The sequence below is a fragment of the Watersipora subatra genome, chromosome 10, assembly GCF_963576615.1.
Source record: "Watersipora subatra chromosome 10, tzWatSuba1.1, whole genome shotgun sequence".
Lineage (NCBI taxonomy): Eukaryota > Metazoa > Bryozoa > Gymnolaemata > Cheilostomatida > Watersiporidae > Watersipora > Watersipora subatra.
The window spans coordinates 3,362,187-3,388,470 of NC_088717.1; the positions used below are offsets into that span (position 1 = coordinate 3,362,187).

At 34.8% G+C, this 26,284-nt stretch overlaps 2 protein-coding genes across 2 annotated transcripts; both read right to left on the bottom strand.

The window, feature by feature from the left end:
• Positions 1–398: 398 nt before the first annotated feature.
• Positions 399–18,105, bottom strand: LOC137406237 (arylsulfatase B-like). Its single transcript, XM_068092774.1, has 11 exons — positions 18,090–18,105; positions 15,518–15,629; positions 13,298–13,482; positions 10,555–10,625; positions 10,035–10,139; positions 9,588–9,666; positions 7,144–7,241; positions 6,186–6,435; positions 5,161–5,320; positions 1,521–1,696; positions 399–643 (listed from the first exon to the last, which is right to left on the bottom strand). Exons 1-11 carry the CDS (start codon positions 18,103–18,105, stop codon positions 399–401), a joined length of 1,497 nt encoding a protein of 498 aa, XP_067948875.1.
• A 3,109-nt stretch (positions 18,106–21,214) lies between these two features.
• Positions 21,215–25,846, bottom strand: LOC137406239 (ribosome-binding protein 1-like). The gene is made up of 3 exons (XM_068092776.1): positions 25,698–25,846; positions 25,381–25,556; positions 21,215–23,181 (listed from the first exon to the last, which is right to left on the bottom strand). Exons 1-3 carry the CDS (start codon positions 25,844–25,846, stop codon positions 21,215–21,217), a joined length of 2,292 nt encoding a protein of 763 aa, XP_067948877.1.
• Between the last annotated feature and the right edge of the window lie 438 nt (positions 25,847–26,284).

Genomic DNA, 26,284 nt, shown 5'->3' on the forward strand with positions numbered 1-26,284 from the left:
TTATTGGTTTTCAGCGTCAAGTCAGGTTTTCTTAAATTGTAGCTTACCACGGTAACTTAAATTTGGCACAATTCAAATATTTTCTTTCAAAAATGAGTAAATGACATAAGTATTTCTTGCAGTAGTATATTGCCAATATCAATATCATATCCTATTGAAGAGTGATGGAGAAAGCGGAAAACAGAGATGCGTGTGAAGGTTAATGATAAAGCCAGTAAAAACCATAATAAATGACCAACAGCATGAAATAGATGAGGTAGATCAAAGTTAAGGCCTCAGGTAGAGGTGATGTTAGTATTTAGCAAAAGGTAACTGTAATGATAAATGTGACACTTTTTTCCAATCGTTACAAGAATAGAAGCAACTGACAAGTACAGCAAATACAACTACCGCCAAAGTTAAGGCCCTTCCATATAACATTCCTCGAGGGTCGGCTCCAAAGCGAAGTGAATCGCAGGTGTACAGTAATCATGTCTTGGAATTTTGTAAGGCCCAAAGTCTTGAGTTGTCATGGGAGTGATTCCAAGAGTGTTGTGATAAACAGGAAGAACTGCTTCTTCTCTTGCTGCCTGTATCTTATCGATCAACATCGCTACAATCTCAGGCTCATCATCGTAGAGGTTGTGCTGCTCACTTGGGTCATCTGTGAACGTATTGTCAATTGCATCAACAACATATGGCGAATTATAACAATAATAACAGCAATATTCTAATAAATGAAAATCGTACTGTGGTAATAGTAAGAGTAATTTGTATAGTAATTATATTATTATGGGCTATAACATTGTGTAATATTACAGCGCTGTACATAATATTGTCATATTTTTTTTGCAGATCATAACTACTAGATAGGTATTTGTTCTTTTTTGAGTGTAGGTGGTAAGTTAGAACAACTAAAACGTTTCCCCATTGTAATATTCTGTTTTTAGGTGTTTTTTGAAAGATGGAAACAAATTAATTTGTATTTACCAGCTAGTTTATATGGAATAATTGATTTGAGATACGGGTGAATTGAGATACGGTTGAATTGAGATACGAGTGGATTGACATACGACCTCGGTCCTACGACGCATTAAGTTTGTATCGCAAGATATCACTGTATTCGAACATGAAAGTACTCGTACTCACTTATAGCCAACAGATTAAATGTTCAGCAAGGAAAACTGACTATGTGCACTGCTGGCTACCTAGCTTCAATGTAACATGTTGCTGGTTTCCTGATGACTACACAAAATGGCAACTGCACAGAAAAGTGAGGACTATTATGCAAACACATATCATGTTGATGGTTACACAGAAACAATAAACTAAGTTAACAATTATATTACAAAAAAACTTGATTTGAAGAGACTAACTTAACCGAGAGTGTGAATAGATTTGGGCTGATGATATCACATGACTAACACTTCCATCAACTTATAACAATCTATAACTGATCTACTACACTGTTTGTTCAAAAACTTAGCGTATCGATATACTAGATCTATCTATTATAATATCAGCCGTACACCTTAACTTACCTATAACATTAAAAAGGCATCTCACAACTCGTTTACCATCAATTATTCTGTGACAATCATCTCCAGTAATGTCTGGTAGGCCAGGAGACTCTTGGGGCTTCCACCATTCAGTAGCGACAGTTGCTGGATCTATGAGGTAGTACTGCTCTCCATAGATAAGCTTGTAGTCTCTCCACCTACAGGAGATTTAGTGCGACGCTTCAGCTCGATTATGTTTATTTCAATATAGCATTAATCTCAGTCTCTACAACTTATGAAGTCATGAAATGTTTAGTTTATGTTACTAGAGAAGCAGTGTCAAAGTTTAAAGATAGCAAATGATAATGTCTTTTCTAGAGCCTTAAAAGTTTTAGCACCTTCACTGTATAACTTGCATTTTTTTGCGTTTACTCGATCCTACAGATGTAGACTGTTAAAATTTTAAATACTATATATAAAGTACCATTTTAAATAGAAACAATAACTATAGTTATAGAATACAATTGTTATAGCATAAGGTTAAAGATTTGACCATTGAATTATTAAAACAATAGATAAAAAGATTTTCTGCACTGCATTATGTTTTTTTGCATAGAACTACCTTTTAGTGACACACCAGTTATGAAAGGAAAAGTGACCAAGTGTACCTAAAAGCACTTATACTAAATTTATTGCAATGCACAAGCGAAACTTACTGAAATATAAAAAATGCATTATATTTACAATATAACTATGCCCAATAAATTATATTTTCTGTATGGTATAATAATAGCGGAATCTGCAGTAACAAATAAATAAAATTTTTATTTAAACTTATAAATCTTTCTAATTGTAGCTAAAGTTGCTCAAATTTTAATCCGTGTTAACAGCTTATCTATCTTTTGAAGTCATCCGTAATACATGTATATAGATTTAAACTGATCCATATTAAGAAACAGGGATTATGTGTATGTCACAATTTCCATTTCCATAACATTTCCATAATTCATTTCCATATAACTTCCATTTCCATACCACTTCCATGATTCATTTCCATATTATTTTCATTTCCATACCATTTCCATAGTTCATTTTTAAATTATTTATATTTCCATAACATTTCCATATTTCTAAAATAAAATTTCCATTTCCATAAAATTATGGAAACATTTATGTATATGGAAATGGATATGGAAAAGTAAACATTTCCATAATACGTTTAGCAATCCCTGTTAGGAAATAAGACTTGGGCTTAGACAATTGGTCTACAGAGAGGCAACAAAAACATGACTGTGTGCATCTTCACTTTGCATTTTGTTAGATTGCCATCATAAAGCTTAAATCAAGCCAACTTTGCGCTTTCTATTCTACTATAGCTAAATATTTTAATACAAGTTACATGTATGCTTTTGTTTAGCTATTTATTAAATAGCCATAGCTGATGGTTATAAAAAAACTAGGTCTGGCAGGCAACAGTGCAATACATACTATGAGAGTGAATAAACCACATCTTGTGTAATTATTCGTACAGGAACATAACACATTTAAAAAAATTATATACAGTTATATAAAGGAGAAAATCTTTTAGTTATTCAAAAAAAGAAGCTATATTTTGATATGAAAGCTTAAAATAAGAAAAATATTTTGATAGTTTTTCTATGTACAATGACAAGAGTAATTTGGTTTTGAATATATCTAATGCTGATAGTCATAGAATGTGTACCTTAAAGATTATCAAGCTTTTGCTAATGATATAGACTGCTTTGATAAAACAGTAGGCTATCAGATAGAAAACTATAAAACCAGTAGAGCAGTTTTAAAAAGGATTTCAACCTCATACTTTTGCTAAAAGTAAATCTTAGAAAAATTTTTTGTTGGACACACAGATTAGATGTGACTTAATGCTGCTTTATTGGTGAATCTTTAATGATTAATAAAATAAATAAAAAAATCCCAATTTGTCATTGCGAGTACATAGCGCATATGTGCATGTGAATGTGTCTGGTGACTTGTTTAAACATGGTGCGTTTCCACATTTTTTGACAGTTTCATCCAAACTTCAGATGCATTTGCTCCTTGTTGTTTGTCAGATGACTCAAATATATTTGGTATTAAAACTCTGTTTTCTGAAACTGACCTATTAAATACCCGAATGCGGACTATCTGATGGAAAATGAAAGATATCCCGGCATCACAAAGCTAGTCAGACATGTTCTAAGTTTTAGAAACGTAGTTCGCTACAAATATAAAGTCAACCCCACTTCAGCCCTGAATTTCTTAAACTTTCAGTTGTTCAGACAACCTTTGGAGTTCAGACGATTGTCCAATGTGGAATGACAACTTTGAACGATAGATGGCTCTTGCAACAGACGATATGAGCAACGTATCTGCCTGAGCGAGTGTACTGTAATTTTTGCTTGTTATTATTTATGTACTGCTATTACTACATATCTCCAAAACTAAGCTGATTCTAGAATGCAAAAAATTCTTTACCAAACTAGCAGCTCTGGCTTATACGCACATAACTTTAATTGAAAGCCAACACAATGATATCGCGCTAACTTAATTTTAACACCATAATTTGAACCTTTTTTAACTCGCCTTTTTTAGTTAAGTAAAACAACAATAATAGTTACCGCTATCACTAACTTTTTTGCTACCAAATAAATCTTTTTACTAAGACTATTAAATATTCGGTCAAACCAAATATTTGACATTGTCGCCTATAAGTTGTCATAACTATTGATCAAATTACTTAGCATAAATACTTGCATTGTTTGATGTCATAAAAAAGTCACAAATGTCTTGCAGAATGAATTCAAAGACTTTTGTCTTTTTTATACTATCATGGTTGACAAGTTAAGCAGGTTCTAAGTCCGATAAGTTACCACTATTAATATAGCTTGCAACATCATTATTACTGTTAAAAATAGATACTGTCACTAATACTATTACCCAATATATAATCATTAGATTCCCATTGATCTACAGTTTGTGAACCCTACGAAGCTGTAACGTGTCTGATTATTGCGAAGGGAAAATAACTATTAAAATGTGCTCTTGCAGAGCAAAACTATTTGTTTTCCATTGGCTCAATGTAAACATGTGATTGTTTCCTTTTGATGAGTCAGAGACATGATAGGAAAGTTATACAGCTACTCACCAATCAGAAATGTGTTTTGCTCTAAGCATGCAGAAGTCGATCTATTTCCACAACCTTTTGCTCTGATAGATACGTATGTACTGTGTGTTACAATTCATAGGGTTGGCTTATATGTAATTTTTAATAAATTCCTTGATTTCAAGGCTGCTTTTTTTGGGCCAGCTTATATGTGGGGACATACGAAGTAGTCTACTGTAATCTATTGCAGGTATAACCATATTTCACTATCCTATGTATGCTGTATATGCATATTGTACCGTAATGTAGTCTAGGAGTATGTGAGCAAAACATATAGGCTGGTTAATGTGTGGCCCAAGTATGTGCTCAATTTTCTATGTCTAGACTTTCCAATGTCCTTCCATAGCACAGTCGGTATTAGTCTAAACAAACGAGGTGCGACTTTATGGGTTTCCAGTGACTTCAATTACTTAGCAAATTATATTTGAAATTCGCTACCTAGATTTATGATTCTAAAAGTATTATTGAAAAGAAAAATCTAGGGAATGAATTATCACCAACCTAAAAGCGGCGTCCTCGGTAGCACACTCAGAAATATCAGTGAAATCTATTGGTGCATCTGATAGAGCCACCAACATCTCTTCTCTTATGTGATATTGTCGCTTCTTTGGACAATTATAATGTGAAAGAAGATTTGCAAGCTGCGACACACCATCCTGTCCTAAAAAAATAACAAACAGTAACTTAAAAGTAATGCTAGAGCGTCAAAAAAAAGATTGCTTGTCACAAGAATAGAACTCAAATACTCTATTTTGCAGCTAGGCCCACTAACAAATTCACCACTCAACCACTATGCTGAAGAGAGAATCAATTGTACATATAATATTACACCTGACAATTTCTCATGATGTACAGGGCTGCCAGCGTACTAGTATATAATACATACATATATATTATTATTATATATACCTTAAGCAAAAGATGCAATTTGTGTCTTACAGAAAAATATTATATTATTAAAAAACCTGACATCTCAACACTTAATAAAAGAACAGAAATTACTTCATCCTTCCTTCACTCAAAGAGTTGTCTTTTCTGTAATTTTAGTAGTAAGCCAATCAGAGCGCAATAGAATTCACCAATAATGTGACATAATGGGATATTTGAAAAGTCACCATCTTGTTATAGTTGAAGTCTACAGCCTGACGATTGTGCAAGCAAGAAACTGACCGTAGCTGGAAAAAGATAAGTTCACTATCTAATAGTTTCTAATTTATATATTATTATATAGGCCTATATACTATAGATACAGTGTATAGGCCTATATACTATAGATACAGTGTATAGGCCTATATAAGGCCTATATACTATAGATACAGTATATAGGCCTATATACTGTATCTATAGTATATAGGCCTATATACTGTATCTATAGTATATAGGCCTATATACTGTATCTATAGTATATAGGCCTATATACTATAAATACAGTATTTGTTTTTTTCTGACAAAAAATATAAACATTAGCTTTTTCTGATTCTCTGCTTGTTTCACTGATGAATGTTTTTAGAAATCTTCTGTCTTACCATCTATTTTAAAGTTTGGAGATTTCCTTCCTTTTTTAGCTTGCTGAACGAGCGTTGGCAGCCAGTCGACCGCATGAACTAGAAAATCTCTTGAAGTGCCTCTAGTTCTTGGATGCAGCCTTGGATCATAATACACGGTGGGAACGCGAACCCCTCCATCAGTGTAGCCATTCTTTCCATTTCTGAGAGGGTATGCATTAGCATAGTATTCATGACCTCCAAATGTCACAGATGGTGTAGCTCCACCATTCTGAAAATTGAAATTTTTGCTAGAGATATATCTGGCTAGTCAGTAAAGTTGCTCAATTAAGATGAAATCAGTAAGCAATGTAAAACGCGAAAATTGGCTTCCTCTTCTTTTTCCTACATAAGCTCTCTTCGCTGATATTCATGATCTCAATGAGCTATTTATAGGGTGCAACTATGAAAAATTAACGCAGAATCACACTATAGCCTTGCCTTCTGAGAGATAATCACATTTTACAGAAACAGAAAGTCGTACTTACATGTGAGTTGAAATGGTAGAAGAAGGGAAGGCTTACAACAGAGTTTAACAGCTCAAAGAGATGATACATACAGCAGAGATAACCAGACCAAAAAGGTAGCACTTACATCAAAGAATTCATATCAGAGATGAACTGGTCAGAAAAGTAGTATTTTCAGCGAAGTTGAACTAGTTAATGAGATGGTATTTACAGCAAAAGTTAGAATGATCAAAGATGTAGTATTTCTAGCAGAGTTGACTAGTCAAAGAAGTGATATTTGCAGCAAAGTTAAATTAGACGAAGATGCAGAACTGACATCCAAAAGTAATTTATAGACGGTTTGAACTGGATAAAGATGTAATAGTTCTTGCATAGTATGACTGGTCAAATATATAGAATTCACACCAAAGTTGAAGTGGTCAACAATGTAGTAAATACGTTTGATTTGATCTGGTAAAAGAAACATAACTTACATCAGAGCTAAACAGGATGATGGTGTTATCAGAGAGGCCAGCATCCTCAAGTGCTTGCATTGTTACTCCTACCAAATGATCCAAAGCCCAGACTAGCCCTAAAACATGGGTATGAAAGATGTATTAGTAATACAATGACAACAGTACAGAATTAAGCAAGTAAATATGGTCACTAAAGGACAATAATACCAACTAAATAATATCTTGGAAAACCCAGCGACATGCTAAAACATAAAACACTATCTCCAACAAGTGCAACTTATGCTTATGGAAGAAATTCTATATTACTTGCAGACCATCACAAGGCGCTCTTAATAAACGTAACGAGCTATTGTCATCATGCAGACACTCATCTGAGTTCTTGCTACGCAATTGTATCACTTAACTATTTGGCCTTTGGCTTCTCTAACCCCCATCATCAGCTTATCTAACTCTGTATAACAACATATTACTGGTGTACGAGATTCATTTTAGACATTTTATCTGAAGAGTGTGATGCTTATTGTACCACATGAAACTATTAGTAGTAAAATGCTCAACTTATAGAGCAAAGTTTTACTTTCACATAATATATATATATATTAAAAAAAATATTAAGAAAAAATTAAACTTTTAGTAATTGCACTATTACTAAAAGTTTACTTTCTTCTTAATATTTTTTCAAATATTTCATACTCCAGTAATTATCTTTTAGGTTTTTAATGTAGAGTTCTCTTTTTATATGTTTTTGCACTTGCTGTTAGTTACTATATATAAATGTATATATATATATTGAAAAAAAATATAAGAACAAAGTAAACTTTTAGTAATTGCGCTACAAATCTGTTTCATGTGATGCACTCATCAGACGCGGTTGGACTAAAAGTTTATATATATTTAGAAGTTTATTTATATAAATATATATTATATATATACTTATATAAATATATATATACATACTAGAAATTCCCCTGTCACACAGCCCACGACCAAAGTGATATTGGAAAAAATAAAGGCTACTGATGGTTGAGAAATGCAATATTGGTAGTCAAATGACACTGCAGTGCAATAGGATAACTGCAATGGTAGCTGTAATGTACTGGGTGTTATTATATACAACAAATAGCAATAATGAAAGGAAATGATTATATGTTTTTATTTTTCCTCTTGCAATAGGAGAAATGCAATATTGGCCAATATTAGAAGTAAAATGCACTGATATTATTAGAACAACCAATATTATTAATATAGTAATACAGTAATAATAGAAAACCAATGCACAATTTTGTTTACATTTCAAAACGCCATAGCTAAAAATATCAAGAAATTTTGATATTTATATAAATTTTTAGGAAATCTATTTAACATAACTATTTACAAAAAATAATAACAGTAACATATTACCCATCATCGATGTTGTTAGTGTGACTTTTACACTTCAATAGTCATCCAAACTTATAATTAAATATTGTAATACTCTCATAAGAAATGTTAGAAAAAAATATCAGCGTCGTTTTTTTTACTTTAACTGCTTTGGACAGTAGTTAGAATACCAAAGTACTTAAAAGTTTCCAAAATGTCAGTTACTTTGAAATTGGCAAAAAAGAAACGATTTCTGTACTTCTACGTTAATTACAGAAACCTTCGGCAATTCGACAATACTATAGACTGATGAAATGTGCACGTTATGTTTTCGAGAAATGCGCACGACTTAATGGGTTCTATTCTCTGTCGCTCGGCGTTTCGTTTGCCAATCTTAACTTTTATTAAACCAAGCTTTTCAAGCGTTTTGTGACGATTTTCGGCCAAATTAATCTGTCTATTTGTATATAATCCGATCAGTTGGGTAAGTTTTAAGAGACTGTCGACAATTTACAAAGACTTGGTAACATATTTAAATAGGCTTATATGTGTTTTGTATTGTTATTATACTTTAATGACTCTACAAAACAATGGTTAAGTTTGTTGATGAAATTTTGAAACTAAGGTTTGCGACGTTGTTGAATAATTTTCGTAAGTTGTGTGTACATGCATTTATCATAAAAACTCTCAAACTTCGCTCCGCTCATTTGGTCGTGGGATAATATATTTATACATATATATACATGTATATATATATATACATATATAATTTGTGCTATATATATATAAATGTATATATATATACATGTATATATATATATACATGTATATATATACTATATATATATGTATATATATATAGTTTGTATATTATATACATATAGTACAAACTATATATATATTATATAGTTTGTACTATATATATATAGTTTGTACTATATATATAGCGTGTATTATATATATATATATATATATATATATATATATATATATATATATATATATATATATATATATATGCCAATGAGAAATTTGTGATAAATCACACTGCTTAGGGTTTAAACAAGTTCCAGGATATTAAACCATAGAGTTGTGAAACTCACCTAAATACTTCCGTCTTAAATTTTGCTCAGGGTCAGTGTCATCTAGAAAATCATGTGAATTGTACATGTCATCTGTGACCTGCGCAAAGACATCACAAGCGAATTAGACAGACACATCTAGTAGATATAGTTGAAAACTATGACAGATGATGATGATGGTTTCAAGTTGTTGTTCTATTGATTATTGTCGTCAACAGAACAAAATATACTATCATATCCAATTCTACAATTGTTGCTAACACTATTTCCTGTTGGTCATATAAACAAAGTGAAGATTAGCCTCTCAAAGATATTTACTCAACGATTGATGTTCAGACATACACCAGTTTGACTGTTAGGTTATGTTCAAAAAATTATGTTTACAAAGATCAGCATATATTACCTAAAACTTTAAAAATCTTGAAAGGATTGCACTGTAGTAAAATGAGTTGCACTGTACTCTCTTACCTCAAGAGGATCATGAGGTGCAGTAGGTGTAATCCACATAAAAAGAGGACTCGGGTCATTTTCATGAGCAAGTATTAGTTCTTCAACATCATCGGCGTCTTGAAGCTAAATTTATAAATGTGGCTACACTAGAATTCAACTGAATAAATACATATAATAGACATATATGCAGACTTTGCTCAAATAATAAATAAACACTTAGCAGTTGGACTTACATGTATAAAATGCATAGAACAATAACTAGACGCTTTAATATTGTAAACAAACTGATATGCGACTGCAATAGATCAACTTTCACAGTCACCCAAGTTATAAGCTAGTAGAATCTTTTTTGAGCATGTTTTTCTTGCTTGAACAGCTTTTGCACATTTATAAATGTCAGTCTTAAAAAAGTTAAAAGTCAAAAAATGAAAGCAAAAGAGTTACATCTAAAAAAGCCATAGCACACTGAATCAGTTAAAATAGTAAGAACAAATATTAAAAACTGTTAGGAAACAAGCTAAGCAAAGGCTCCACATACCGTTAAATGTGTTCCAATATTATCAATGTTCGCAGAACCATCGACTCTCCTCTGCATCACACCTTGCTCAACTAGGAAAAATTGTAAACAGCTTTGTTTAAACACATGTTGGTGAATGTTTATAGTCAAATTATCTATTTATTAACAGAGAAATAAAAGTTGGCTGTTCACTGACTCGCTGTGAAAAGAAATGGCCGATTTATGTTTAATGTGCGTCAGCATAACTGCTGCTAGTGTTAAAGTTCACAGTTGGTGTTAAGGCTACCACTTCACTTTACAAACAACAAGAAAACTCACTCCAGCTAAAATATTCTACAGCACCAGTGCTAACTCCTCTGAACACATCAACTCCTCTGTGCTCTGGTAAACAACTCTCGTTACAATAACCTAGGTGCCACCTAAAAAATTCAATTTTTATTACAATAGTTCCTCTAGTAGTACTAGACGTTTTATTAGTGGTAGTGGCAGTAGTAGGATTAGAAGTACTACTTGTAGTATCAGAAGGAGACCTTTTAGCAGTATCGATAGTCGTATTTGAAGCAGCAGCATGCGCAGTAGTTATGCAAGAAGTTTTAGTTGGAGTAGCTGTAATAGTAGTCATAGGATAAGTAGTAGTAGAAGTCGTGGTAGAATCAATACTAGAAATAAAATCAGTAATAGTAGATTTAAGAGCAATATAAGTATTAGTAAAAGTAGCAGCAGGAGTAATAGAAGTATTATTAGTAGTAATAGTAGTAGTAATATTAATAGTAACAGTCATAAGTAGTGTGGTAACACCTGAAGCCTTTAGACCCTAAATTAGCACATATTTGGAAATAAATACCAAATAATAATAAAATACTAAAGTGAACATAGTAAGTAAGAATACCAGCTCTACTTATTGACCTTAAGCTAACGCTATTTACTGCTAGAAAAATTTATCATCAAGCCAGGTAACACTAGAGAATTGGGTTGCATTAGAGCTGTAACTAATATTATTAAACATGTCCATGCTTATATTGGTGTTTCTGAGGATTATAGAAAAACTAAAACTGATACTATACTATATGTAGGTTTGTAATTCTGCCAATCTAGGGTTAGACTTACTTTCCGACCTGCTTTGTGGTGTAGCCTTCATCTTTCATGTACTCAAATAAAGTTTTGTGCTCAATGGGAAGACAACTCTGAGACTCTTGTATAATAACCAAAAGCTATAAAATATATACTGTATATGCTTTGTAACTGATTAGAAAAATTTCTCTAGAGCATACCTACATTCACACATGCACACACTCGCGCATGCATGCACACACATTCAGACACTTGCACACGCATGGGTGCACACACAAGCACACACTCGCAAATGCATGCGCGAACACACATGCATACACTCGCACACTCATGCGTGCACACACATGCACACACACATGCCCACACATACACACACGCACATGCACACACTCGCGTACACACACATGCACGCACACACGCACACATGCGTACACACAAATGCACACACAAATGCATGCGCACACCCATGCACACACGCGCTCGAACACACACACTTATTTACCCATATGCATGCACAGCAATACATCGGCTGCTAAGTATGCTATAAGTTCCATTTTATATCTAAAAAAACAGCCTACATTTTGCAGCCTGTAACATTTATTGTAGTTTGTTTTCAGCACATAAAAATATCATTGTCATTGCTTGTAATGTTTTTATAAGAAACATAAATAAGTTTACACATCTTGTCTTTGCGCAATTGGTTACAAAATGTCAATTTTGCAACGCTATGCCTCTCACATTTTCTGAAAATACTTCCTATGTAGCTAGTGATGACCTGTCAGACCTTATGAGATATAATTAAGCCTACTAAACACTGAAGTTTGAATACCATTTAGGGTATTTTGCTGTTTATATAAACATGCTTATCTAAGGCACTTCAATATTTTTTAAAAGCAAAATTTATGCCAAAGCTATAGAAACATCAAAAAATGAGTTGATATGTAATTAAAAAACAGTGATAAGTTTTTTTGAAATAGCCATGATATTAGTTTATTTTATTACAACCTGAAGACCATTGTTGGATGGATACTTTCCTGTGAGAAATGCAGAACGAGACCTAAAAAAATGGAAATCGAGTTTAGAAATACTAAAAATGGATCAGCTACAGTAATTCTTTACGCAGTCAAACCGCAATGCGCTAAAACTTTTATTGTGCATAAAAGCTTATGAAAAGAATGTAATATGTACTACTTAGGCCTGCATGAGTTGTTATACTATATGTGTGTTATGTATCATGTGTCTCACCAAACTATTATGGGGTTAAAAAGCTCGTTGTGTATGTATTTTAGCTGTAATTCCTTGCGTTTTAATTCTGATCACTATATTTCTTATCGGTATCGGTATCGGTATAAATAGATCCTGCAGATATTCATATGAATATATTGTGCAGGCCTCAAGTTTGTACAATCAAAAGTATAGACTAAAATTACAACCTCAAAAACAAAAAATAAAAAAGCTTATTGTATGACATATATATCTCCGAGTTTCATATCTCGTATAGTTCTCGGAAGGAAGCTATTATGGTACTTGTTGTTATTTGCGGTTAAATTCATGGGCTGCGAGGCACGCTGACTTCTAGTGGTACAATGATCTTCATTTTTATTTTTACTAAAAAGCTCAGGAAACTTGTGTGATATTGCTCCTGGAGACTCGGAACAGGCGTCTCTGATCATTTTATATAACAAACATTTACGCAAGTTGGTTCTACGTTCCTCTAACGTCTCCAGGTTCATGTCTTTAATTAAGCCAGTTACACCAATATCGCGACCTTTAACATTGCAAATAAATCTTACAGCCTTTCTCTGAACCGCCTCAATCTGGTCAACCTCGTATCTCTTGTACGGGTCCCACACCTGGCATCCATACTCCAAAATAGGTCTAATAAAGGATTTATATGCAAGTAGTTTGAGAGCTTTAGGTGCACTAGATATAGATCTCCTTAAAAATCCTAGCATTTGACTGGCCTTTTTAACTTTGCAATCGATGTGATACTGCCACGAAAGGTCACTAGATAGCCACACTCCCAAGTATAGTGAATGGGTTTCAAACTGTAACAAACTTCCATTTAAAAAATATGGCAACTGGTCGTCAGAACATGCAGAACCTGAAAAACACATCACCTTACACTTTTCAATATTAAATTCTAGCTTCCACCTCTGAGACCAATCGAAGACAGCGTTTATGCTATTCTGAAAGTCGACAACAGTAAAGGAATTATCAATTGAGGCATAAACTATAGTGTCGTCCGCAAACAAACTAATATTACAATCAACACATTCAGACAAATCATTAATATACAATAAAAACAATCTAGGCCCCAAGACAGAACCCTGGGGTACCCCACTTGTAACACAACGACTCTCACTATTTACCCCTTTTATCGTAACTCTTTGAGTTCGCCCGGTTAAAAAATGTTTAATCCAGTCAACTAAAAAAGGACTAAGATTGTAGCGTTTCAGTTTATTAATTAAAAACATGTGAGGGACCTTGTCAAAGGCTTTTTTAAAATCTAAAATTAAAGCATGAGTTGGTACTTTTCTATCCAAAGCTTTTGCAATTGAGTGAATGGTAGATGTCAGTTGAGTCTCACAGGAGAGCCCAGCGCGGAAACCATGTTGAGAGGTGCTAATTATTTGATCTAGTTCGCTATTCAGTTTATGCAAAATGATGTGTTCCATAATCTTGCATGGAATGCTTGTCAGTGATATGGGCCTGTAATTCCCTGGAACTGTTCTGTCACCCTTTTTATGAAGGGGTACCACATTAGCCTCTTTCCATCTTGTGGGAACTCTACCAAGCCTTAATGACTCGTTAAAAACAATAGTTAGGCAGTCTGCAGTTTTTTCGGGCTGTAATTTCAACATATTACCATTAATACCATCTGGACCGGGGGCTTTTTTGATTTTAAGATCGTTAATCAATTTTAAAACGCCCAAGGCTGTAATATCGGCGGCCCAGTTTTCACACTGTTCGACATGCAACAGTTGTTCAGACTGACAAAATTGTTGCTGAAAAAAATCATTAAGCAGGTTTGTAATCTGTGGCAAGTTCTCTGTCAACTCGCCATTTGGTTGGGCAAGAGACTCAATGCTAGATGTATTGGTTTTCAAAGATTTAATATGTCTAAAAAAGGGTTTAGAATTACCCTGTTCCAATGGTGCAAAAACTTTAGTTTTTAGATAGTCATTTTTGGCTACTTGTATACTCTTTCTATACTTCCTTTGTTCATTTCTGTATTTCTGCAACAAAAAATTATCACCCGATTGTTTAAACCTCTTCCAAAGTCGTTTCTGATTACGAGATTTTCTCCTTATACTATAATTCAACCACAAATGTTTTTCATTCCTTATCTCTTTAGTTGGAACCGATAAGTTAATAGCTTGGATAAAGCTCTTTTCGAACATGTCCCATAGTTCATCAATTGAAACACTAGTGGTAACTGCATGTTTTAAATCACGCAAAAGATGATCAAGAGACTGCTCGAATTGAACCAAGTCACATTTATCATATAATAGGATGGTAGTCTTAGCAGCACTTTTAATTGATCTTGCACATTTGATTGAGAAAGCAATGATGTTTTCATAACATGACTTCTAGACATCTATAAATCTAAAGAATTTAGGAATTTTTAAAAACACCAAGCAGAATCTCTTTTAAAAAGGCCAAATTTTTATTAAATGTTTGTGTCAGCCATTTGAACAAAATTTAAAAATGATAAGCAATCATGTCTTTTAAACTATAAGATATTCTACAGAAGACAAGCAATCACTTTTATCAGAAATGTGCAGACTAGGTAATCAATTAGATCATCTTTTTGTTGACGTTCGTTGCGGAGCACATAGAAAGAAGGAAAAAAACTGAAGTTAAGTGACAAGGGGAGTGAAAAGTTTAATGGCAGCTATTACCAACTTACGCGCTGCAGACTGGACTCATGTAAGACTGTGTAAGCTCAATTCCCTTTGCTCTCAGCGCGTCTATATTTGGCGTCCTTACTTTGGGATTATGGAACCCAACATCATTCCATCCTGTATCAAAAAAGAATTTGTGAATGTAACTTGTACTTTTGAAAAATACTAGATAGTACCACAGGACAACCGTAACTTGTTCCTTTGGGAACATATCCGAGGTTTTATCAAAACATATGTTTAAGATTCTCCAGCCAAATGAAAAATGGTTTAGTTTGCTAAGCTGTCAAGTAGTGCTTGCGGTCAAGCATTTCTTTAGTTTCACAGGAAAGCAGGTTCACTGAAAATGAACCTTTGGTATTACTGTATCAATAGCTGCTAGCTCACATGTTTTAATAAATATTTATGAAAGTTTTCTGACAATACAAAATTACAAATCTTGAAAGCAAAGTTTAATGAAACTTTTAAACTAATAAAAATATACCATATGACTGATAGCTCATCCAATTTTTCAAAAAAAAAAATTGCACGACACGAGAATAAGACCCAGATATTCGAACTCCCAGATCTGCGCACTCCCATCTGCATCACTTGACCACCTTTCTACATCATGAAATACTTGTGTACATACTTATTACACCTCACAATCTTTTACGGCACACAGGACTGCCAGCGTACTTAATTTGATATAATATATAACTTTACAGCGCTGTGAAAGTAGTGCTCTTAAACCTTTTTAGCTAGGTAAACTATAGTTTTAATTAATTTCAGCATAGATAAGTTTAAATACCCTCAAAAAACAAAAATATTTCAAATCGGTAGAATATGACAGAAGACCATCATACACTTCTATTAAAGTTAATGCTGCTCTTAGTCATATAATAATGACATAAATTAAAATGTTCCTTTTAAGGAACTAAGGAGATTTAAACTACGAAAAGTCCTGTTAAACCTTAAAATAAAACAAAAGAATTTTAGTAACACCAAATGGCCAAAAGAAACCAAATACAGCAATTTTGTTCGAAGCCAGATATTACACCATTTTTAACCTCTGATGGCAGTGTGATTAGAACACTACTAAGGATCATGAAGAAATGATAGTAAAATAATTTATCATAATAATTTATAATATATTATTTTAGTTTATTATAATAGCTTACTATGATTAATCATAAAACATATTATAATTAACAATAATAATATATTATAACTAATTATAATACTGTATTATAATCAATTACTAAAACATATTTGAATCAATTAAAGTAATAGATCATAGTTAGTTATAATAACATACTATGATCAATTATAAAAATATATTAAAAATAGTTATAATAATATACTATAATTGTTTATAATACTATACTAAAATCAATGACTAAAATATTTTATAATAAATCATAATGGTAAATTATATTACATTTTATTATAACATATTAAAATAATTATAATAATGCGTCACAATTAGTTATGAAACAACAGTGTATTAAGTTAGCTAATTATTTTTAAACTGTAGGTTTGTCAAAAAGTATACTAAAACTAAAAGTTTTTAAAGATTATATTGCAACTTTCTTATGACATCATGTGTTATCAATAGTATCAACAGTAGAATATTATGTGTTATCAATAGTATCAACAGTAGAATATCATGTGTTATCATTAGTACCAACAGTAGAGTATCATGTGTTATCAATAGTATCAACAGTAGAGTATCATGTGTTATCAATAGTATCAACAGTAGAGTATCATGTGTTATCAATAGTATCAACAGTAGAGTATCATGTGTTATCAATAGTATCAACAGTAGAGTATCATGTGTTATCATTAGTATCAACAGTAGAATATCATGTGTTATCATTAGTACCAACAGTAGAGTATCATGTGTTATCAATAGTATCAACAGTAGAGTATCATGTGTTATCAATAGTATCAACAGTAGAGTATCATGTGTTATCAATAGTATCAACAGTAGAGTATCATGTGTTATCAATAGTATCAACAGTAGAGTATCATGTGTTATCATTAGTATCAACAGTAGAATATCATGTGTTATCAATAGTATCAACAGTAGAGTATCATGTGTTATCAATAGTATCAACAGTAGAATATCTATGAGATATTGCGCTTATATTTTTATAAATTTAAGCGTGATTGCTTTTAACTAACATTGCTGCTAACCCGCTAATCTATGATTTGCTTTGGCAACTAGACATTTTTTCCAGAGGCTGTTTTTTGTCAGCATTTTTTGTCAGACAGCAGAAGTCTCTGTATCATTTTTATGCAAAACTTTGTATTTCCATTCAAAAAATTACCACAGCTGTTAATACACATTTTCTCGTTGGAAAACCACTAAAATTAAAATGGTCAAACCGTCATTCAACAAAATAATCATAAGCTATGCTGCTTTTTTCTACAACATAGCCACCTTTTACAGCTTATGATACCTAACTGAAATACTATCTAACATGAACACAATCTTATTCATTGTAAAGATGCCAATTTATCAAAAGAAAGCGTAAGTCAAATGACTTCTTCCAAGAACTGCTTCTTCACTCCACATATGATTTGCAATCACCTCACCCAAGTCATCTGCCATGATATAGACAATGTTTGGCTGCTTCTTTGCTATGTCCAAGTGGAAATCACAAACTGAAGACAGTTGTCTATCAGCACAAAAATTTGGGCGAGCTGCGCATATGCACAGAAAGCTCCCCAGTACCACCAATATTTTGTCTGGTGACATTTTCACAGTCAAGACTAGAGTGACTTTTTCCAAGGTGTTCATCTTCTAATATTGTCACGGGTCTCACAAAGGGAAAGAGCTGCCTCAATGCTCACGAATATCAAGTATCATCTATTCTAATGATACTTATTGATGACGCTGATGCCAAGCCACACCCAAATTAAAAGAAAAACTCACAGCTGAGTTCAGCTGTTTTCAGAGATAAGATTTTCACAGTCATGCTTGAGCTCGTAACAGGACACCTGTTACAAGGTGTTCTGTTAACAGGCGTCCCATTGGTCTGTTATACTGGATAAACAAACTAGCAAAAAACTAATTTCTCAACCCTACCTGTTGTTGTAGAATAAGTGACATTGCCAGTAAAATAATTTGAAACACCATAAAGACCCATTTAGTCCACTAAAATAAAGTAAAAAAATAAAAAAGTTAAAAAAATAAAGAAACTATTTGAATAAACCAAATGATTGAATCTAAACAATCTTTAAAGATGAATTTGAACTAAATTTCAGTAGATTCTATTTCATCAATACTATAAAAAGCTCTTTATATTATATTATAATGACAATACAGGTTGTCCTTATTTGAAAATGAACTCACACAAACCTATGGTAGATTTTATCAAAAAGTATCGATACTTTTTTGCCATTTGTGATCATTTTTGATGTTTCAAGTGATCCGATTGAAAGAATGTTTTAAGATTAAAATCAACAAAACTTAATCGTGGTTAAACATTCAGAAAAATATGTGTGAAATGACGTCACTAGTTAAATGCTATCGTTGCTGCAGTTGATATACATGTAGACTATTGCTTTGCAGTTGCAGCATTAACGGTCTCTATTCTGTCAGCCTCTTTGTAACTATAAATGACATAATCACACTTTTGCTTGATCTGAGTGTTTTAGTTGAGATCAATTTTTGTCAACTTTAATCTTGAAACATCCTTGCCGTCAGATCACCTCGAACGTCAAAAACAATTGCAAACAGTAGAAAACTACCAATATTTTCTGATAAAATATTCTAAAATTATATATAAATTCATCTTTAAAAACTTTTCAATCGTGTGATCATGTAATAGTTACAAATAAAAAGACTTTTCAAATCTTTAAAATGAAAGTTGTTTATCCTTATGTATAAAAACTATAAAAGTTTTTAGGCTCATGCTAAAAGTTTACGCACAAAACTTTGGAACTCTCTCATTGACTTGAAGTTTATTTTCATAAGCAGGTCATGATTGCAATAACCATCGCTACACAACTGACCGAGCTGATCTACGTTACAGCGAGTGACATTTCACTCTTGGTTAACCATGAATAGCTGCTGATTATGAAGTTAAACAACCATGGCTGAGAAAAAAATCTAAAATTCTGGACACTCCGTCTGCTTAACAACCGTGAAATGTCAAAATCTAAGATGATTACACGATAAAATATTTTACTAAATTAAAAAACCAACTAGTTTAGTTCTATGATTAACTATATACCGCTATTTATAAATAGTTTTAAATTTAGAAAGAAACTTTCTTTTGTATGCCATAAAAAATATAATCGAAATGAATGGAATTTAATGGATCCATTAGAACAATGTTAAGTTCGAAAGAACCTCTGCTACTGCTATCAGTACATAATTATTCACCATAGGCAATCTTCAACAACCATAACATAACCATGACCAAAGCTTGTTCATGATTAACTCATTAGATAAAAAACCAAAATTTTATTTGGCAAAAAAAACAAACTATTATTTGGCAATCAAGCCTTATTGAGAGCAGTTTAATATTTTACAAATGCCTGGCTTTGACTGGTTATGTAATAGCTTTTATCTTACTTGACTGTAGACTAGCTTATGGTGTCTACTTTCCCAGATGAGATTTTTCTCTCTTGCAAAACTGACATCTTGTGACAGATTTGCATGCAGGTCATGCTTAGCAGGTGCTTGCCAAGCATGGCGTTGCCGGATATGTTGCAATGGGTGGTCAGCGTTGTTAAAAGTCTCTAGGTAGATGTTTGTTTAAAATGTGTAAGTATAAATGTACACGGTATACAGAAAAGGTAATGAAACTTTTATGAAGAACAGTGTAGGTAATGTTATCTTCCGAGTAGAGTAGAGGAATGATTTAAAAAGCTGAGGAGGACTTAAAAAGGAGAGAGGATTATGACTACTTTTTCTGACTGACACCTGCCAACAATGTCAAGTTTTCAAATCTTTTATTTATTTACTGACAATTCTAACAAATTGCAGTTAGGAGTGGTTTTTGTTGATACGCTGCCAACATGATGCCTGTATGATTTGATGCCACACTACTGAGACAGTAGCTTAAAAGGATGAAGCTCAATAACTTCATAGCTTTTATAAAAATTGTCGGCCTTTGCTATAACAGACAGTATGGGCTCACCTATTTCTACTTCCCAAATAAACTGTGGTACCAGCAATTTTTCAACAAGTAGGTAGTTAAAGGCTCTATCGACAATTAAAATTGGCTAATAAATTGCCTACAAAACCTAAGTTCTCTCTCAGCCAATGTATGGCTGAATTTCCATTTATGCTATAAGTTACAGTGTACATGCAAGTTTGTTAAACTATATAATTTCAAAAATAATTAAATTAACAAGTAATATCTTGACAGTACGTCTTTAAGAAAATTTGTGATGTACTGTGATAAAAGAAGAAGTTGATATGACCTATATTACTATCATATTATGAGGTAGGCTAGCCAAAATCTATGTCTAACAACACTGGTGTCAAACAGACTGTCTGACAGGCTATTATAAAAAAGATAGTATATTATATATATAATATTAAAAATAAATTGATTGAAACCAACTACATAAAAATGTGGAAACACAAGTTCAGGTTTTATATGTTATAGCTGCCACAATAAAGCATAAAGTATTGTAGCTGACACAAAACAACCTTTTAAGTGCTCGTGTATTCAGACTACCCTAACTCAGTCTATACTGCTTGGTTAGTCTATTACTGCTTGGCTATGGCTCTCCCCTCTTCCTCGTAAGTGGTATTGCTCTCCTTCCCCCCTCGTAAGTGGTATTGCTCTCCCCTCCCTCCCCCTCGTAAGTGGTATTGCTCTCCCTTCCTCTCCCTCGTAAGTGGTAAGGCTCTCCCTTCCTCCCCCTCGTAATTGGTATTGCTCTCCCTCCCCCTCGTAAATGGTATTGCTCTCCCTTCCCTCCCCCCTCGTAAATGGTATCGCTCTCCCTTTTCCCCTCGTAAGTGGTATGGCTCTTTCCTCCCTCCCTCCTCGTAAGTGGTATTGCTCTCCCTCCCTCCCCCTTGTAAGTGGTATTGCTCTCCCCTCCTCCCCCTCGTAAGTGGTATTGCTCTCCCCTCCTCTCCCTCGTAAGTGGTATTGCTCTCTCCTCCCTTCCCCCTCGTAAGTGGTATTGTTCGCCCCTCCCTCCCCACCTCGTAAGTGGTATTGCTCTCCCTTCCTTCCCCTCGTAAATGTTATTGCTCTCCTCTTCCCCTCGTAAGTGGTATTGCTCTCCCCTCCCTCCCCCTCGTAAGTGGTATTGCTCTCCTCTCCCTCCCCCTCGTAAGTGGTATTGCTCTCTCTTCCTCCCCCTCGTAAGTGGTATTGCTCTCCCTTCCTCTCCCTCGTAAGTGGTAAGGCTCTCCCTTCCTCCCCCTCGTAATTGGTATTGCTCTCCCCTCCCCCTCGTAAATGGTATTGCTCTCCCCTCCCTCCCCCTTTGTAAGTGGTATTGCTCTCCCCTCCCTCCCCCTCGTAAGTGGTATTGTTCTCCCTTCCTCTCCCTCGTAAGTGGTATTGCTCTCCTCTCCCTCCCCCTCGTAAGTGGTATTGCTCTCCCTCCCTCCCCCTCGTAAGTGGTATGGCTCTTTCCTCCCTCCCCCTCGTAAGTGGTATTGCTCTCCCCTCCCTCCTTCTCGTAAGTGGTATTGCTCTCCCTTCCTCCCCCTTGTAAGTGGTATTGCTCTCCTCTCCCTCCCCCTCGTAAGTGGTATTGCTCTCCCTTCCTCTCCCTTGTAAGTGGTAAGGCTCTCCCTTCCTCCCCCTCGTAATTGGTATTGCTCTCCCCTCCCTCCCCCTCGTAAGTGGTATTGCTCTCCCCTCCCTCCCCCTCGTAAGTGGTATTGCTCTCCCTTCCTCTCCCTTGTAAGTGGTAAGGCTCTCCCTTCCTCCCCCTCGTAATTGGTATTGCTCTCCCCTCCCTCCCCCTCGTAAGTGGTATTGCTCTCCCCTCCCTCCCCCTCGTAAGTGGTATTGCTCTCCCTTCCTCTCCCTCGTAAGTGGTAAGGCTCTCTCTTCCTCCCCCTCGTAATTGGTATTGCTCTCCCCTCCCTCCCCCTCGTAAGTGGTATTGCTCTCCCCTCCCTCCCCCTCATAAGTGGTATTGCTCTCCCTTCCTCTCCCTCGTAAGTGGTAAGGCTCTCCCTTCCTCCCCCTCGTAATTGGTATTGCTCTCGCGCTCTCCCCCTCGTAAGTGGTATTGCTTTCCCCTCCCTCCCCCTCGTAAGTGGTATTGCTCTCCCTTCCTCTCTCTCGTAAGTGGTAAGGCTCTCCCTTCCTCTCCCTCGTAATTGGTATTGCTCTCCCCTCCCTCCCCCTCGTAAATGGTATTGCTCTCCCCACTCTTCCCCCATCGTAAGTGGTATTGCTCTCCCCTCCCTCCCCCTTGTAGGTGGTATTGCTCGCCCCTCCTCCCCTCTCATAAGTGGTATTGCTCTCCCCTCCCTCCCCCTCGTATGTGGTATTGCTCTCCCTTCCTCTCCCTCGTAAGTGGTATTGCTCTCCCCTCCTCCCCCTCGTAAATGGTATTGCTCTTCCCTCCCTCCCCCTCGTAAGTGGTATTGCTCTCTCCTCCCTTTCCCCTCGTAAGTGGTATTGCTCTCCTCTCTCTCCCCCTCGTAAGTGGTATTGCTCTCCCCTCCCTCCCCCTCGTAAGTGGTATTGCTCTATCAACAAATGTTTTCACTTACATAAACATTACATGTTTTATAGTTTTGGAGAGTAGCTGTGGCTTAATGGTCTAGAATGTTAAACCTGGAAACAATGATTGAGATTCAGTTTTCAAAAATGGGCACAATTAGTGACAGGATTGACATCCAACCTTTAATAGCTCTCTGCAACTGGAGATGTCTCCAGTCGTTGAGGTCCCCTTACCACTAGACTCAGACATGCCCAACCAAGATTACAGAGCTGTTGTGTAACGATGTTTTTACAAACACGCACAGCTTGCAGTAAGTTAAGCAAATATCATACTCAATCTTTAAAAGATTGGTTGAGCAAATCAGAGTGCTCACGACAGATTTAGAGCAGAGTGCTGATTTTAGGAAATTTAGTGAAATATTTTGTTGTGACAAGAAAGTCATCTAAGGCAACTTCCCTTTAAAAAGTACTTGGGTCTATAAAAATATTTTTGCAGCACTAATTGGATGAGTTGAAACTGTTTGAGGTGGTTGTCATTCAGACTTTTCTTAAATTAATTTGTAATCTTTATGCCAGTGTTTTATAGAACAATCTAACAAGGTCACTCAATAGAAAACAAGTTGCTTTTTGTCAATAAATGTTTGTACAGTTGATATCTGTTAGCATTGAACTATATAATTACTATGGTGCATCAGGCTTTAGCTGTCATCTAGCGCAAAGTGCTAGCGAGCATGCATTTGTACTGTTTAAAGTGTTCTTCATATTCCTTATGTGATGTTTTTTATAATGACTTATGTACAAAACAGGCTGGTGGAAAATGGAACCATAACATTCTTAGACCAAAAATTAGTCTTTGGTAAAAACGAACACTCTAACCATTTGGCCTTCCTAACAAGTAAAACCAGAAACATTTTTTTAAGTCTATTTTTAGTTACAAAAAACGAAAATGCCAAACATATATTATAACTGATATAACTAATACATATAAAAAGTAATAGTTATGTAGCTTTCCCATAAAATGTGTAGACAATAGTATATATTTTATTGACTCTGCTAGCTCTGCTAATTCAACAGTTACATATTTAATGTTTTTTAAAGGTGCTAGTAACAAACTGGGTTTGTTGGCTCCAGGGCAAAATAGTTGGAGGTGGGCTGGCAGTAATCATGCTTTGGTATTAGCCAGCCTTGATAAGGTTGAGTCGTGTTCTCATTTGTTCCCAGGCTAGTTTTAAAAACAGGTTTAACCGCTTTCTTCTTTGCTGCTTTCAGCTTTGCTAGCAGGAATGACACCAGATCCGGTCTTTTATCATAAATGTTGTTCACTTCATTTGGGTCATCTAAAAATAGTTTGGAGAGTAATAGATCTTTTTCTACAGCTAGTTAAGCATTTGACAGCTTAGAGTAGTTAAGGGTGTTAATGCTTCGGTTAATGTATAAATACCTCTTCCTCTAGCTTAACCATTATTCAGCACAAACTGTCATAATTAAAAATCTGTTTAAGGCTGTAAGACTTAAATATAAAACAAAATTTCAGTAGATTATATTTGAAAGTATCGATATTCTTCTATCATTTGCCAGTGTTTTTGATGTTTGAGGTGATTTGATTGCATGGATGTTTTAGGATTAAAATCGAGAAAACTTGATCACGGTTAAAACTCTTAGCAGAACAAAACTCTTAGCAAAAAAATATGTGCTGAGATGATGCCATTAGTTGCCATCTACCCGCCTCTCTCGGTATTGATATTTGCTATTGCTGTCAAGTTGCAGCATTATGCGTCTCTACTCTGTCAGTCTCTTTGCAACTATAAACGTCATAATCTCACTTTCGCTTGATCTGAGCATTATAATGCGATCGAGTTTTGTCAATTTTAACCCTGAAACATTTTGGCAGTCAGACCACTTCAAACATCGGAAACGATCGAAAATCGGAAAAGGATAGAAAGATACCGATATATTTTGATATAATCAGCTGAAACTGTGAAAGTTCATCTTTAAACTGAACGATTTTATTCAGTAAAATGATGATGTCTTTTCTATAACATAGTTTATTAACTGCATTAAGCCTAGTTTGTTTTTATTATCAGAAGTTGGTTTTATCAGATGCGTGCAAAGTTACACTTATATTAAACTTGTGTAACTGTATAGCAAAGATATATCTTTGTTTAACGGTCACGTCTAGCAGTAAAAAATCAATATTGATTGTAAGCTTACCCAAGGCATCTCACCTGCTACATTAAAGAGACATCTAACCACACGAGTTTTATTTTCCATCCTATGACAGTTGTCTCCAGTGATGACAGGAAGATCTGGCCATTCTTCTGGTTTTGGCCATTCAGTTCCAAAAGAGTCTGGATTAACCAGGTAGTAATGCTTACCATAGATCAGCTTCCAGTCTTTGAATCTAAATCAATTTACAAACATTCCAAACAGACAGACTTCGCAAGTTCCAACTTTTGTACAGTTTTTTACCATGCTCTTTATGTTTCCTGGTTTACTAAATCTGAAGGCAAACTTTCGGGCTTTAGTTATGACTCATACCAACCTGTAGGCGCCATCCTCTGTAGCACAGGGTGAAGGATTGAAAAGTTCTGTAGTGGAAGAGGAAAGAGCTGTCAGCATCTCTCTCCTCAGACCGTATTTCCTCTTTTTTGGACAGCCGTAGTAAGAACCTAAATTGGCCACCTGAGACATGCCATCCAAACCTGAAAACATAAAGAAAATAAAATTAATTAGGAGGAAAAAATTAATTAATTATTCCCATAAAAAATAATGCTTAAATATCAGTAACTGACTGCTGAGTAATGATTGGACGTTGGAGGTTGAATTATATAATTATTGAAATTGTTTCTATGTGTCAAGGTAGTAGCCACTAGCTTTCTCCAAGTTGTCAAGGTAGTAGCCATTGGCTTTTTCCAAGTTGTCAAAGTAGTAGCTACTGGCTCTCTCTAAGTTGTCAAGGTAGTAGCCATTGGCTCTCTCCAAGTTGTCAAGGTAGTAGCCACTAGCTCTCTCTAAGTTGTCAAGGTAATGGCCACTGGCTTTCTTCAGGTTGTCAAGGTAGTAACCACAGGCTCTCTCCAAGTTGTCGTGGTAATAGCCACTGGTTCTCTCCAAGCTGTCATGGTAATA

Bases quoted from the DNA above. Each gene is read 5' to 3' on its own strand.
- LOC137406239 (XM_068092776.1), bottom strand. From the start codon at position 25,846: ATGTCTCAGGTGGCCAATTTAGGTTCTTACTACGGCTGTCCAAAAAAG. The intron at 25,557-25,697 runs GTTGGTATGAGT...AAATTGATTTAG, and splicing joins ACAGAGGATGGCGCCTACAG to ATTCAAAGACTGGAAGCTGA. The intron at 23,182-25,380 runs GTGAGATGCCTT...ATTTGTTGATAG, and splicing joins ATGTCTCTTTAATGTAGCAG to AGCAATACCACTTACGAGGG.
- LOC137406237 (XM_068092774.1), bottom strand. The intron at 10,626-13,297 runs GTAAATGTTTGT...AATTTTTCCTAG, and splicing joins GGAACGTAGAACCAACTTGC to TTGAGCAAGGTGTGATGCAG. The intron at 9,667-10,034 runs GTAAGAGAGTAC...GTCTTTGCGCAG, and splicing joins CACCTCATGATCCTCTTGAG to GTCACAGATGACATGTACAA.